The 16780-nt window shown below is 44.9% G+C and overlaps 1 protein-coding gene across 1 annotated transcript in view; it reads left to right on the top strand.

Annotated features, from left to right (window-relative positions):
- The first annotated feature begins 2181 nt into the window (after window positions 1–2181).
- TUFT1 (tuftelin 1) overlaps window positions 2182–16780 on the top strand; it is a 38312-nt gene continuing 23713 nt past the window's right edge. The window contains exon 1 of the mRNA XM_080915183.1: window positions 2182–2285. Coding sequence (XP_080771309.1) covers window positions 2226–2285 — 60 coding nt within the window. The 5' untranslated portion in view covers window positions 2182–2225. The remainder of the gene's footprint in view (window positions 2286–16780) is intronic.

Below are 16780 nucleotides of genomic sequence, written 5' to 3'. Positions count from 1 at the left end.
GAACTATGGCGACTGCTTATACAGGTTCTAAAGTCAAACATCTAGTCCCTGTGGCTCCCTTGTGGCTTCTCTGAACAGATGTGCCCAGCTTCTATGAGAACCAACAGATCCTTGCTTTTCTCAGGAAGTGGGTCCTGATTCAGAGCTTTGCCAGGGGTTAGAAGCTGACTCTCAGTAGAGATGGGAAGGGGTAATGGAGAATGTATTCCTCCTTTGAGTTTTGGGGTGTGCCAAGCTCTGGTGGGTGAAGGTAATGGGGATGGTTCACCTCTTATCTCCAAAGTAAGTTCTGTTCTTATCAATAACTTGTAATTTCATGATTTAAAATAAAGATATTCTGCAAGTCAGATATTTTCTCCCAATCCAGCCTTGGTTTATTTTAAATTAAATATTAAAAATGGCATATCTATATGAAATTCTTGTCTTCATTTTTCTGGCTAATTTGAAGGCCTACTCTCCAAAGGTTTTTTTTTTTCCTTTTTTTAAACGCGCACACGCGCACGTGTGTGTGTGTGTGTGTGTGTGTGTGTGTGTGTGTACATGTGAATGCTACATGTAGAGGTCAGAAATCAACTTTTGAGAGAGAACAACTTTTTCATTTTCCACAGTGTGGGTCCTGGGATTGAACTCAAGTTTCAGGCTTGGCTGCAGGCACCTTTCCCTGCTAAGCAGACCCTATTTCAAGAAGTCATTTAAACTGTACATTAAAATGAGGCTTTAGCTCATATTTCAGAGATCTCTGATGATCTAGGAAACAGACTACTTATGATAGAACCATTCTGTCCTAACAACCTCTGGGACTAGCACAGAGTGCTGTATAAGTTACCTGTCTGTTGTTATGACATAACACAGTGGCCAAGACAGCTTATATAAAGAAGTGTGTGTGTGACCCTATGGCTCCAGAGGGGTAAGAGGCTATCACCATCATGGTGGGAGGCACAGCATCAGGCAGGCAGAAAGTTGAAAGCTCAGATCTCAAACTGCAGTAGGAAGCAGAGAGCAAACTAGGAATCCGAGGGAGTCTTTGAGCTCTCACGTGACTTGGTTCTTCAGTAAAACTACTTTTCCTCAATGCCCTTTCCCCTCCCCCAAACAGTGCCTCCAACTGGGAACTAAGTATTCAAATGACAGAGCCTAAGGGGGACTTCCTCATTCAAATCACCACAAATGCCTTCTTTGAGGGATAGAGAAAAGGAAGGGATAGAGAAGTGAGTTTTCCTCCTTTTCTGGGCCACTGATATCCTTAGCATTTATCTTCCAGGTATAGACAGAGCTTTGTATCCATTTATAACTGGCAAGTGACTCAGTCCAGTCCAGTCCCTGCCCACCTCCTCTTTCCCCACCCCACCCCCTCAACCTAACACTTCAAGGACCTAGCTGGTCACCAAAACGAATCGCTAGCTATAGTGGTACTGCCTACTCGATGAAACCTTACTGTACCCGCTGTCCCTGTGGACCATCATAGATAGCCATCTACCAGAGGTCAGCCCTCAAGATCCCAGCCTAAGCTTGGGAAGCAAATGCCTTGGTGCCGCTGAGACTCTTTTTCTCTAGGGTGCAAATTCCTTTTAAGGCCATGTGTCCCGCCTCTCCCCACCATATAAGGCTAGTTTCTGCAAAGCAAGCCCCACCCAGAGCTTAGCTGGCTTTGACTTCGACCTGGGCCAGTTGCCAGGAAAAGCACCTGCCAGACTGGCTTAGACTAGTCCGAGTGAGCTGGTCCATGGTGCCTGCCTGCCTTTCTACCTCGGTGGCAGAACGCTGAGGAAAGATTTGCTCAGCTCTAAAAAGCCTACAGGCGGGTTTACATTTAGGGAGAGGAAGGACCATAGAAGCATGTGCAAGCCCCAACTCACCTACAGAAGACCAGGCCGATTCTATCCTGCACGGAACCTGGAGAACTGAAAGGAGACAAGACAAATGAAGAATACAAGACACCACCTTGTCGTACCCTAAGTAAAACTCTTAAACGGCCACTCCACCCTCAATCCCAAGCCCCACATTTATGTAAATCGGCCATAGCGCGGGTAGGCGAGTCCTGAAGCCTCTTAGCACCGCCCACCTCTCGCTTCCGCTCAACATCATTGACAAATACCGCCCTGGGCGTGGCCCACCTTAAGCCCCGCCCCGACGCGCCGATACTAGGGGGAGGCGGTTCGGTGCGCGCCCGCCCAGTTGCTCCCGGACCTCTGAGTTGAGGAAGTCCGTGCGACCTCCGCGGGAAGATGAACGGGACGCGGAGCTGGTGTACCTTGGTGGACGTGCACCCAGAGAGCCAGACCGCGGTAGGTCGTCATGCTCACCCCGCCTTCCCGCTCAGGCACCGTGGCTTTCCAGTTCCGCCGCTCCCGTGCCTCACGGCGGAGGTAGCCCACTTCACCTGAAGCCGGGCTCGGAGCAGTTAGCCCCGCGTCGCTCCTTGGGCTTTTTCCTTTGCCCTGTGGTGGACTGTGGAGTGGGAAGCACAGACGAAACTCTGGCGGCTCCAGGGTTGGAGAGGACCTGTCCTTGGCGAGGACACTGCAGTCCCGGCTGGGGGATAGGGCGCGTTACTCAGGCGTCTCGTGGGCAGCTAGATTATTGGGTTGAGGAAGACGCTCGAGGGACCGGATCCCTGCGCTGCTTCGGACGTTGTGCCGGCCCAGGGGAGTTACGCCTTTCCGCGTTTCCCTATGGCCTCAGAAGCCCTTCAAGGGCTTCTGTGATGACGATCCTTTAAGAAAGGGGCAGAGAGGGTGAGATCCTAGGGCTAGGAAAGAAGGGAGAGCGTGCGAGGGGCAGGTAGGTCTCAGACAACTACGGAATTGGTCCTAGATTCTACCTTTCGCTAAGAGGATGGATAGAGTTCTCCACTCGACGGTCACCTCTTTCGGATTTCTCCCTTTTTTAAATCTTGCTTTTCTGATTCCCCAACCCCCTTTCGGCCAACCGGTAGCTTCCTTGGTTTTGCTTCCGTGTCCAGATGCCAAGTCCCGGTAGGGGATGAAGAGGTTGCCTCAGAACTCCGGTGGAGACCGGAACCCACCTGGGTGGGTTAGGGAAAGAGAAAGGTCGTTCTCCTGTGCAATCAGTCCAGTCTGCCCTGCTCCCCTTAAATCCTCCTCACTCCACCACCTTCAGCTGACCACATGACTTTTCTCTCTGTAGTGGGAAAGGCCTGTAATTTGATGCTGAATGTTTCCAGGCGTTGCTGGGAGAATCCAAATACACCGTAGATGTAGATCTGTGCTAATTAATTTATTTCCAAGTTGTGGGAGAATGAAACGAGAGCCAAAGTGATGAGGAGCTTACCCCCCCCCCCTCCACACACACCTGATTCCTTTGCTTCTGCCTGTCTCAGCATGTCCCCGAGGCAAAGCTAACCCAGCTATAGCTGGATTGTGGCTCTTCTTCAAAGAATAGTAGAATAAGTGCTCATTTGAAGTTTAGAGTCCAGATGCTCATTGAAGTCTGTTCACTGTCCCCCTTTAGACATTTTTGCCTAAAAGTATGAATGTTTCTTCCACATTACAAGGCTTGACACTGCCCAAAACCCAGCTCTCTCTGACCCCAGGTAAGAGAGGCTGACCAAATCAGATAAACAAACCAAAGTCCAACCAGCAACTAGTCATATCCTATTGTCCCAGCCTCAAGTGCTCCATGCTCTTGATGTTTTGGGATGGTTGAGTCAGGGAAAGAACATGAAATGAATAAGAGGGGTCATGGACTTTTTGCTTCTTTTTGATGTAGAAAAAAGACCCACATCATATAGAAGAAAGATCTTTAAAACTACAACACCAACAGTACAGAGAAGGATATGTCACCTGTTGCTGTCCCTTAATACTTTTGTTTCTTGTTTGGTGACAGAAAGCAGAGTGGAAGTAGCAAGGCTAACTAGAGAGCTATACATCAGAGGAGACAGGCTAGCCTTGAGACTTTACAATAAAGTGGGGGACGAAATAACCCTTGCCTGGGTTTACTCTTGGAGACATTCCTGGGCTCTTGAGGAGGAAGGGCAGAGAGTAAACAGTCAGTCAGTCAGGAGACAGGCTTTGTCCTGGATTCTTCTCCTCTGAGCTAACCTGTAGATACAGAATTTATGGCTCTGGCCAGTTCCTGGGAACCTGTCATGCAGTCAATCATGTACTCAGACCATTGAACAGTGCTCAGTGAGGGCATAAAGAAATGAACCAGCAGTTGCCTGATTTATGTGGTGCTGGTAGTCAAATCCAGGACTTTGCCACCCCAGCCAGGAAAACCCTATAGGTATTGAGCATTGAACCTGGGGCCTCATGCCTCCCCTCTCCTTGCTAATCCAGAATTTGGGAGTATAGATGGTTGGAGTCAGAATCCTAGGATCATGTGTCTTTTAGTGTTTTACTTATTGATATGGAAGTACAGCTAATACGCTGTAGTGTTTTTAATGTTGGACAAATGTAAGGACAGAGTTTTTAAAACTGCAGACCATAGCCCACTATCTGAGTGGGTCTGAAATCAACATAGTGGGGCAGAAAACTTTTGAGGTTTGGTCTGTTTCCAGCACTGTACCCCAGCTTTGTTTTGGGGAAGTACCTTTTTCTTCGATAATCAACTGTCTCTATTCCTGTCACTAAGCAAACAAACAAAAACAGTGAAAATGCTGGGCATAGTGGTAAAGGCCTCTAATCCCAGAATTTAGAAGGCAGAAGTGGACAGATCTCTGTGAGTTTGTGGCTAGCCTGGTCTACATAGTAAATTTCCGGCCAACCATGACTACATACTATGTTTCAAAACAAAAACCTAATGAAGGAGAAATAGCATTAAAAAAAAAAGTCTTTCTGACAAAAGCTTTGTGTCAGCTGTGTGCATGTTTGATGGGATCAAAGGTGCAGACCACCACATCTGGTTGTAAAATGTATTTTGATGTCAAAATGTTTAAAAGTGATGTTGGTAAATTATATTGGTATATAAAGTACAAATTTCAAACTTATTAGACAATTCTATTCCCTTCTTTTGGTTAAAGTAAACAGCAGAAAGTAACCTAGCTAGCTAAAGAGTTTATTAGAAGGAAAAGAGCAGCGCACAGAAGTTAAAGGAAAGCTTAAAAAGTCCAAACCGCGGAAGTCCTAGAAAGTAATGTGGATGATCCGTGTTTCTGGGTAGTACCGGCCAGTTTTAGGTCATTTTGCCGTTCTTCTGAGATTTCAAGGAAAGGGTCCATTGTCCTCTGAGATTATCCTTAACTGGGAATGGGCCTGGTTCCTTGATTGGCAGGTTTAAAAGATTGCTCTGTGCAATGCTCCAGAGCAAAACCCAAATGTCACAAGGCCCATGGAGGCAGTGTGTAAAGAACACATGTACACATAGAGTCTCTGGCATGGGTCTCTGCCTGCCTTCTTCTTCTCCCTCGTTTCCTTCTTCCCTTTGACTTTGTAAATGACAAGAATATATGTTAGAGGGATAGAGAGGTGGCTCAATAGTTTTAAGCACTAGTTGCTATTACAGAGAGACCCTGGTAGGATGTTCAGCACCCACATAGTAGCTAACAACCATCTACAATTTCAGTTCCAGGAGATCAGGTGCCCTTTTTTAACCTCCATGGGCACCAAGCCTGTGTGTGGTATACATACATATAGGAAAAATAATCATACATATTAAATAAATAATGAAATATAAAGAATGCTTGTACATAGTTCATATTTATTTTTTGGCATTTTTGAGACAAGCTCTATGTACCCTAAGCTAACACTAAACTCCTGCTCCTGTCTCTACCTTCCAATTGCCCAGACTTCAGCATGTGCCACCATACCACATCCTGCTCTGGTACGTGATTTTAAAAACAGGACTAATATCAAATGGTTTTTGAAAGAATATATTTATTCTCTACTTTAAGTTCTGCGACATGGAAGTGGCTACTTTGAAATCTTAGCTGTTTGTTCTGATGTGAACCTCTGTTTGTAAATAAAATACTTATAGTAGTGTTTTTCTCTTGTGAAAATCACAGTTCTTCCCTTGGGGGCGGTAACTCAAGCAGGCCATGCCTATGTGTAGAAGTCAGGAGACATGCCAGGGAAGTTCATTCTCTTCTACTACTTGGGTCTTGTCATCAGATTTGACATCAAACACCCTTTTTTGCTGAGGCATTTAGTTAGCTCCCATTCATCTCCTTCCTCTCCTCCCCTTTTCTTCAGTTCTTGTATTGAGGCTGGCCTCATACCCAGTGTTGATATCCTTAAACTTCTTCCTGCCTTCATCTCCTGATTGCTAAGGTTACAACCACATGACAATGTGACAGATTTATGTGGTGCTGACAATGTGACTGATTTATGTGGTGCTGGGGGTCATAACTAGTACTTTGGGTATGACAGGCAAGCTTCTAATTGAGCTATACCCCAGTCCAATCCACACCTGTTCTCCACTGGGGAAGCATGAGGTAAGGAGAATTGAACCTCGTGCTGAGCAGCTGATCTACTGAAGAGCTGTGCCTTCTGTTTTAGCCTTTTTTCTTTTCTTTTCTCTTTTTTTCTTTTCTTTTCTTTTCTTTTTTTTTTTTTTTTTTTTTTTTTTTGGCAGTTCTGGGCAGTTCTTGGCTCCTATTGTAGGAGACGGAGGTTAATATCCCCCCCCCCTTTTTTTACAGACTTCTTTCTTGTGTTTGCAGTGTAATCACAATTTTTAATTAACCCATGATTCCCATTAATAGCATTGTGCTTATGAGCATGACTCTGGGGCTCTTAGATTGCTTGCCTGGTATCCACAAGGCCCTGGGTCAGATCAGACTATATAGATTGGGTGTATTGGCACATGCTCGTAATCCCAGCAGTCCCAGAAGATTGGTCAGGGAGTTTAAGGCCAGTCTGGGATACATGAGAACTTGTCTCAAAATAAATTGATAATTAAAAGTAAAGGGAAAAAAACATAATAACTTTGTGAGTCTGATTAAATGCTTTGTCAGAGCACTCTGGTAATTAATTTCTTCATTCTCAGTTTCCTCATATGTAAGAGGAGACAATAATCGTGCCTTCTCATAAGATCATTATGAGGATTAAGTAAGATAATATGTAGGAAACATTAAACACGGTGCTTGGCACGTGGTCAGTACTCAGATGTTAGCTTTATTCTGTTTGCCACTGGTATGGACTGGGTTGTCTCCTTCCCTATTCTTCCCCTCTCCCCCTCCCCCTCCCCCCTCTCTTTCCTTCTCCCTCTCTCTATTTAAAGACAGACTTTCTGTGTCGTAGCCCTGGCTATCCTAGAACTTGCTATGTAGATCAGGCTAGCCTTGAACTCACAGAGATCTACTTATTCTTCCCAAGTGCTGGGTTAAAAACATACCATCACACAAGGCTTTTTTTTCCCTCCCCTCCTCTCCCTCCCCTCTTCTCTTCCTCCTCTTCCTCCTAGTCCTTTCTTGGCAAACCTGAGTAGGTTTGGGATTTGTTTTATCTGCTGTAGGCTGAGCCTTTGTCTTCCCTGGATCAGACGTTTCCTGTAAGACTTCAGAAGCTGTAGTAGTTTATGCCCGAGGCTAGTCTTTCTTCAGTTAAAAACTGAGCTGAAAGGGGCTAAAGAGATGACTCAGTTGTTAAGAGCACTGGCTGCTGCTCTGCTAGAGGTCCTGGGTTTGATTTCTAGCAACCACATGGCAGAACTCAAACATCTGTGACTCCAGTTCCACGGGATCTGACACCTTCTTTCTAGCCTCTGGGCACCAGGCACTCATGTGTTACATAGATATACATGTAGATAAAATACTTATGCCCATGAAACAAAGATAAATATTTCTTAAATTGGGATGTGATTTATAAGCTTACCATGAGTTTCAGCTATTTTTATAAGCCTTATTAAAATATTGTGCCATGTGATTCACCAGTTTAAGGTATATAATTCTGTGTTTTTTAATGTATTGAGAGTTACATGGTCCTCACTTCATAGAGAAATCTTCATCCATGGGCAGTCTCCCAAGTCTCATTTCCCCCAGTCTTCCAAGCCCAGGCAACTACCTATTTTGTCTGTATTTTACCTCTTCATATGTACATTTCACATAAGTGGAGTCATGTAATCTGTGGTCCTCCCAAGTGGCTGCTTTAAAGGCTCATACACATGTAAAACATGGTAGTTCTACATTCATTTGGTTTTTGGTTTTTTTTGTTTGTTTGTTTGTTTGTTTTTTGGTTTTGTTTTTTTTTTTAAGATTTATTTATTATATTTATATAAGTACACTATAGCTGTCTTCAGACACACCAGAAGAGGGCATCAGATCCCATTACAGATGACTGTGAGCCACCATGTGGTTGCTGGGAATTGAACTCAGGACCTCTGGAAGAGCAGTCAGTGCTCCCAACTGCTGAGCCATCTCTTCAGCCCTGGTTTTTGTTTTGTTTTGTTTTGTTTTTTGAGAAAGGTTTCTCTGTGTAACAGCCTTAGCTATCCTGGAACTTGTGTTTAGCAGGCTGGCTTCTAACCTCAGAACTGCCTCGTAAGCACTGGGATTGAAGGCATGCACCACCACTGCCTTTGTTTTTTAGAACTGAATGATATTCCATGTTTTACCATATTATTATAGATATATGTTCATCATGGAATAACAGATGGACCTTTGGCTGTTTCTATTCTTTGGCTGTTGTAAATATTACTGGTATGAAGTTTTGTAAATTTCTGTGGACTTATGTTTCCTTTTTACTTGGGAGTGAAATACCTGGGAATGGAACTGAATATTTTCAAAGAGGATTGAGGGACTGGGAACAGCTTTGTTGTTAGAGTGTTCGCCTAGCATGGAAGAAGTTTCTGGGTTCAACTCCCAGTACTAGGTAAACCCATCACAGTGGCCCAGCAGGGGAAGTAGAAGCAAGCTGATTAGTTCACCTTTGGCTACATAGTGAGTTCAGAGTAAGAGCGCTCCTTGGTCATTGGTGATTACTCCAATGGGATGAATTCTAAAATGATTGAAAGCCTGTCTCTGTGACACCTGGGTGGGGAAGAAACTCTTGGGTGGAGGAATCTTTCAGGTTTGGAGACTATTGTTTCAGTTCCTGCCTCGGCCCCAAACTCATCCAGTATGTTTATCTTGACACCATTGCCCCTACTCCTTTATTGCCAGCTCTGACTTTTCACTGAAGTCTCCAAGGATGCCAAATATTCCAGGAGAGCTTGGCCTTCTTGCCTGGAAAGGGAAGGGAGGGTATGAGGGAGGAAGATTACTTAATCATTAGGCATGTGGCACTAACATTGCCCATATTTCTCTGGGGTGGAGGGAGGTGTGTACCGGATGGTTTCGGTTCCAGGACCTGTGCTCAGATTGGGTGGGACGAGCTTCCCCGCCTGTTGGTAATTATGGCATGTGCCTCTTTGGGTCACGGTGCAGTCTTGTGAAACACCTGATTCTTAGGGGTGGGCAGGCTCAGTTGGGGGAGTGGATATGTGCCAGGAAGACTGTTGGCCCAGATTTAAGCCTGGGCAACAGAGGCAGAGAGAGGAGACTGTGGAGCGGTGGAGCAGGGTGGAGGTGGTAAGTGAGAGTATGAGGCCAGGGAAGCCAAATCACAAGGCAGAGAGTCTGAGACTAGAGAAGCTTCAGCCCTTTGTGGTATCCAGTCTGAGTGAGTTTTCCCTTCCTCCAGCCCTCTGGGGCTTGAGGCAGACCTGCAGGGAGACAAGGGCAGCAGTCAGTAAAGCTTTTTGGAGCTGGCGTGTGAGCCCACCCTCTCTGTGTACATACTCTCACTGCCAGGCCCCAGAGTTTGAGAAATGGGTGCCCTACCTAGGTGTTGCTCTGAGTCTCCGCTTCGCATTTTATTTTCCCTGTTGTGGTATTTGTCCAGTCCATGCTGTGGGTAAGCTTCCAGATTAAAATTAAACTCTTTTGTTTGGTTAGTTTAACTGTAAGGAGGAGGAAAGGGGTGGGGGACCCCGGATTCTTTGTCTCCTGGAGGACCAGGCTCACCAAGCCTGCATGCCCAGTGAACAGGAACCTTCCCTAGGAGACTCTGGGCATCTAGCCATCCCATCTCATCCTCTTCTGTGACTTCATGGTGAAAGGAAAAAGATATCCAGTCCTGAGGAAATCTAATCTCACATAAGGCACTGATGATGTGTATATAAAAAAGAAAAGATGATATTCTGGGTTTCAGTGTTAGTTAAAAGATGAAGAGAGAGTGTGTGGGCGTGTGTAGGGGGGGTAAGGGGGATATGGCCCATGGTGGTTCGGCGAGGCATGGGGACAAGGGTGATGCCTCTGGGGGACCCATGTTGGGATTCTCTATCCCCTGAGGGACCAACCATACAACAGTATAGTACAGAATAGAGTTTATTCAGGTCATGGGGGGAATTAAGAGGGTAGTAGAGGCAGAGAGAGAGAGAGAGAGAGAGAGAGAGAGAGAGAGAGAGAGAGAGAGAGAGAAGAGAAGAGAAGAGAAGAGAAGAAGAGGAAGGGAATGGGGAGAGGAGGGGCAAGGTCAGGGGAGACCAAAAGGCCAAGAGAGCAAGGAGGGGGGGCAAGCAGCCATTTTTATAACTGGGGTAAAGCATGCCTGGCTGTTGCCAGATAACTGTGGGGTGAGGTTTACAGAATTCCAGTATATGGGACTTTCCTCATGCTGGACTTTCAGGAGCCAATGTTATGAGAAGGTAGCCATTGTCAGGTTTTCAGGTGGGTATAAGCAGGGCCAGCCACAAACAGGGCTGACAGTGACTAAGGTGGTCACTACAGCAGTAGCTTGTAAGACTACATATGCTTCCAGAAGTTGGGTAACACAGTGAAGGTGACTCAAAAGTTTTCAGCTCAGAGACCATTTCTATTTCTTTTCCCTTTTTGACCCTGGCTTTCTACCCTGGACCCCTCCCCACTCCTAGAATTAGTGGCTCCCTAGAAACCTAGAGAATGGGTTCTAGGGAAACAGGCTGTTCCCATGGATCTTTTCCCATTCAATGAGCCTGTGGTGTGAGAACCCCTGGGGCCCCCTGTTTATCTCCTATCACCTCTTTCTGAGCCTCTTGATCTATTAAGCCCTTAGCTATGTGTTTACCCCCTCCCTGCTTTGAGGAGTGAGTCATGCTGCTGGTTTGTTTGAACAGTGGAGAGGCTGTTGTAATTGGAGGTAGCTGGGCTTCTCTAGAGAGTGTTTATGAGGTTAGAGGCCTGCTCACCTTGTGATTAGTGCTGTTCTTTCTCCCCCAGAGAAGACTCCACTTCCCATGTAGCCTTGCAGAGGCCCCTGAGGGAACCATCGTACCAGACACTCTGAGATGTTTCTAAAGGTTTTTTTCTGTCTGAGCACAACCCTGTGGCCACTCTAGCCCCAGTCTCACTGAGCAGAGAAGAACCCTAGGTTTTTCCATCCTTGGCACGGGTGTGGGGTTGTGGGGTGAGGTCCGTGGCCCTGTAGTTGTCAGAGAGCCCCAGACTTTTCTCCAGGGCCATTTTGACATTCCTTTGAGTTGCTTGGGCACAGTGCTGCTGCCATACTTCTGTGGGTTATGAGTACTTTCACACTGTCCTTACACACCTCTTACTCCAAACTGATCGGGGTGGCTATAGTAATGCCCACTCTACAGACTGTAAACAGGGTCCAGAGAGAGCAAGCAACTTGCAGGGTTAGTGGGTGTCAGATGGAATTCACATGCTCCACTTGTGACTATACTTAGTACCACTCCTCTCCTCTCTTTTCCTCTCCTCTTTTCTCTGTAATTTTTATTACAAGAATGTTAGGCAACATTTCCATTAAAGTTTAAAATATCATCAGAAGGGATTGGGGAGATGGCTCAGTTAGTAGACTACTTGCTGGGCAAGCTGAGGACCCATGTGTATAAAGCCCATGCATGGTGACAGGACACTTGAAACCCCAATGCTGGGAGGTGGAGACAGAAGGCTTCCTAGGCTTCACTGGTCAGCCAGTCTAGCCTATTCTGTGAACTCCAGGTCAAGGAGAGACCCCTGTCTACAAGAAACAATGCTGATGGCTACCTAGGAATGACACCTGAGGCTGACCTTTGGCCTCCACATGCATGGACACCCGTGGGCAAGCTCACCTACATGAACATGCACACATACAAACCCCAAACTATGGAAATAGATGTAAGAAAAGGCCCTTCACAACCCTCCTTCCTCCTCCCCCTCTCTTTCCCTTCATCCACCTTTGACGTTCTTCCTTTCCAGGGGCTAACCTCAGACTTGCTATGTAGCCAGGGTGTCCTTGAACTTGTGATCAACTGTGTGTGTGTGTGTGTGTCTGTCTGTCTGTCTTCAGTGCTTTTCTTTTGTATTTACATAGCACAAATGCCATGTGGCATCTTGGTTAGAAGCCCAGACTGGAGACACATGTCTTAGATTTGAATCCTGGCTCTGTCTCTGAATAGTTGAATGGTGAGACTTTTAACTTCTCAACCTGTTTTTAAAACTGGGACGTTGGTGCCTATGTACTGTTGGGGTTAAATGAGTTAGCACATGTAAAGTTCTTGGAACAGAGCCCAGTAGGGTCCCACACATAGTAATTGCTGTGTGTAGGAGTTGGCAATTACTGCTGTGTTCATGTACTTAAATAAATGAAAAGCCATGTTTTGGGAATTAGTGTCTATTTATTTTCTTTAATTTAAAAGCCCAAACTCCCTGGAACTCACTGTATAGCCCAAGCTGGCTTCAAACTCTCATTAGCCAGTTTCTCAAGGTTTGGGATCACAAGTATAAACCACTTTTTGGTCTTTTTGTGGCTTAAATTTTAAAAAAAAATTATGTTTATGGGTGTTTTGTCTGTATAGATAGACCGTACCACAGTGCCCATGTGCTTACAGTGTCCAAAGAGGCCAGAAAAGGGCATCTGATGCTCCGGAGGTGGAGTTATAGACAGTTGTAAGCCACCATGTGGATGCTGGAAACTGAATCAGGTCTTCGGGCTCTTAACCTCTGGGCCATCTCTCCATCACTACCCCTACCACATGCTCTTGTGATTTGAGAGTCTCACTGTGTAACCAGGCTGGCCCTGACCTTTCTGCTTCTGTATCACTGATGTGCCCATCCCAGAAGAGCATCTTTCGTGTATCTATGGGCCATTTGTATTTCTTCTTAAGATTGCCTTTTCTGACTATTGCTGATCTTTTTCATGATATTCCTCAGCCACTGTCTGTTGGCTTTGTCTAGTGTTCCTGAATGAAAGAGTCTGGCTGGGCAGTGGTGGAACATGCCTTTAATCCCTGAACTCGAGTTTGAGGACAGTCAAGGCTACACAGAGAAACCCTGTCTGAAATAAACAAGCGAACAACACTCCCACCCCCAGCCTCCATATTTCTCAAAAAAAGGGAATCAGAAAGATCCCTAGGTGGATCACCTGATTCATTCAAGTGTCTTCAGAGCAGCTACTCGATGCCTGTCAGTGCTCAATAAACTGTGTCCAAGGATCTATAAAGGACATGGTATACTTTAATCTCAGTACTTGGGAGGCAGAGGTAGGCACATCTCTGAGAGTTTAAGGACAGTCAGGATTATATAGCAAGCTCAAGGCCAGCCAGGGTTATATGAATCCCTCCCCATCCTCTGGTGCTTACATGCTTTTTGCTACCTCTTCCATGATTATTTTATTTTACATTTTTATTTTATTTTTATTTATTTACTTTTGTTTCTGAGACACGGTCTTAACTACACAGCCTTGGGTAGCAGTGCCCCAGTCTAGATAGATTGCTTCATATGACCTGGTTTTGATTCCCAGCATCCATATAGCAGCTCATAACTGTTTGTAATTACAGTTCCAGAAGATCTGGCATCCTTTTCTGGCCTTCTTGGACACTGCATACATATGATACACTTAAATACATGCATACAATACTTGAGCTTTGAAGGCTGAGTAGGAATTCTCTAAGGAGATGAGTTGGGGGTATGGTTGGGGACCTTCCAAGTGCTATCCCTTTTCTGCAAGGAGATGGAAAGTGATCAGGTTCAGTACTGTTATGGATTATTTTGATCTATCAGATGAGAGATTTTCTTTAAGGTTTATTTGTTTTTATATCATCTGTATGAACGCTTTGTCTGTATGTACATATATATGTATATGTACCATGTATTGCATGCCTAGTGCCCATAGAGACCAAAAGAAGGTACTGGATCCCTGGAACTGGAGTTAGAGGTGGTTACAAGTTGCCACATGTGCTCTAAGAACCAAACCCAAGTTTGTTCTTAACCACTGAACCATCTCTCCAGCCCCAATATTTTCTTTTAAAACCTGTGTGTGGGAGGTACATAGGACAGCTTTGTAGAGTTCTTTCTTTCTTTACATATTTGCCCACTGAGCCATCTTGTGACCCTAAAGATGTTTTTAAAGTCTATGGGTATGCATGCACATGGGGGTGCGGGGGATAAACTGACAACCTACATAGGAGTTGGTTTGAATAAACTCATTTGTCTATGAATAGAATATTAGTTACCATTAAAAGCAGTTTGGGGCTAGAGACATGGCTCAGCGGTTAAGGGCACTTACTGCTCTTGCAGAGCTCCTGAGTTCAAATCCCAGCAACCACATGGTGGCTCACAACCATCTATCTGTAATGAGATCTGATGCCTTCTTCTGGTGTGTCTGAAGACAGCTACAGTGTACTTAGGTACAAAAAAATAAATAATACATCTTTTAAAAAGTAGTTTTGGCTGAGGCAACAGGATCACACGTTCAAAGGCAAGCTGGGCCACCAGGTGAGAGCCTGTCTTTAGAAAAATAAAGGATAGGAGTCCCTATAACTATTACTCATTTCCAATTCTCTACAGTGTATTATAGGGTATTGACATGGAACCCCTTCCATTGCTGCTTCAGAGTCACGCCTGCCATCCTGCCTCCAGCCTTCCATTAGCTCCCAACAGTCTTTCCTCTGTCTTCCTTCTTTCTTTCCTTCTTTCCTTTTACAGTTCTTTTGCACTGAATCTCTTCCTCGGCTGTAAGTCTCTTTCTTCTGTGCCACCTCCTCCTCCGGCTTAGTAACAGTTTGTTCCTTTTCAGTGAGGGTCACCTCCATGTGGGAGAGAAGCTCATATATGGATTAATATGGCCATGAGGTCTGACCCTGGGCGCTTTGTTCACTTGGATATATTCAGCGACTAAACCTTTACATTGAGTACTACTACTTCCTACATTTTTAAGCATGTGCAACAATACGTAAGCAGTGTCCTAGCAACCAATCCTGTGCAGCCCCACTGTTTGACCTGGGCACATGCTCTGACTCCGCCAGTGTAATGTCAGAGTAGCAGACACTGCTCCTTTAAAGCGAACCTTTCAGATGCTTCCTGGTTTCCCCTGGCTTTTGGATATGCATACCTTGATGACCTGGCAGTTTCTTAGTATTCTTAAGTGAATACAAAGAGTTAAACCACTTGATTTGCAAAACTTTGTAGGGATTTCTGGATCAAGAGAGTAGCTAACCATTTTCAGCAAGTCACCTCAGTCACCTCGGGCTGCTTACAGGAAGAGGGTGTCTCTGTTTCTTTCTCATTCATTCAAGAATATTACATAAAAGGACTTGTATGACGTCTCTCTTTTTATTTTTATTTTTTTTCCTACTTGTAATTTTCTGGAGATTTCTAGTACATGTATCAGTAGTTTTATTGCTGAATAATGTTCTAACATAATAGATTTACGAATTTAACAGTTCACAGGGCTAGAGAGATGGCTCAGCTACCAGAGCACTGCTCTTCCAGAGGGCCTGGTTTTGAATCCCAACACCCACAGGGTGGTCATCTCTTCTGGCTTCCTTGGCTGTCATGTATGCGCATGGTAGACAGATGAAGGGACAGGCAGAACACCCATACATATAACATCAAGTGGATGCTCTCTGCTCTCTGGGTGGGATTGTACAGAATTGGCACTACTTCCCGAACAGTCCGTGAGCTGAGAGAATGGAGAGAACTCTCCAAGCCTGCTGAGTTCTGCTGTGAGAGTTCAGATTATAACCTGATGTCCTCAGGAGCTGTAGTCTCATAATGCTCATTTTAGATTGGGCAATTCATAGTTAGTAGTAGAAGTTTTTATTTGTTGTTTTTACTCTCATTTTTTTAGGAATTGGTTCATTTAATCTAAACGACCAAATTTATGCTCAGAGTTGTTCATAGTATTACTTGATTCTTTTGATAGCTACAGGGATTCTAGAAATATCTGTTTCTTGCGGGTGGGGGATGGCTTTAAAACAAGATTTTTCTGTGTAGCCCAGGCTCAAACTTGTGATCTACTGTAATCCTCCAGATCTACTACTCAGGTGCGAGGATTACAGGTGTCCTTACCATGCCAGGTTTTATGTAATGATGAAAACTGCCCGTTTTCATCCATACCTGTCAAGCATTCTACCAAGTAAGCTAGCTGTATCTCCAGTACATGTTGTTGGTAGTGTTTTGGGGGTTTTTTTTGTTGTTGTTGTTTGTTTGTTTTGTTTTATTTTTATTTTTTTAAAACAAGATTTATTTTATGTATGTAAATACACTGTAGCTGTCTTCAGACACACCAGAAGAGGGCATCAGATCCCATTACAGATGGTTGTGAGCCACCATGTGGTTGCTGGGATTTGAACTCAGGACCTCTGGAAGAGCAGTCAGTGCTCTTAACCACTGAGCCATCTCTCCAACCCTTGTTTTATTTTTTAAGACAAGATTTTTCTGTGTAGTCTTGGCTATCCTGTAATTGTGGACCATGCTGGCCTCCAGTTCTTCTGCCTCTGCATCCTGAACTTTGACTAAAGGCATGTGCCACCATTTTATCTAGACAATTTCTCATTGCTATCCTTTCCCAGGTGTTCTAGATTGTGTCAAGCTGACAATTAAAACCAGCCATTACAGTTTACAAGTCTGCCTTTCTCTTTACTA

Source organism: Micromys minutus, assembly GCF_963924665.1.
Source record: "Micromys minutus genome assembly, chromosome: 4".
NCBI classification, from domain to species: Eukaryota; Metazoa; Chordata; class Mammalia; order Rodentia; family Muridae; genus Micromys; species Micromys minutus.
Note: the sequence above shows the minus strand (reverse complement) of the source record. Positions and strands in the feature narration are given on the sequence as shown.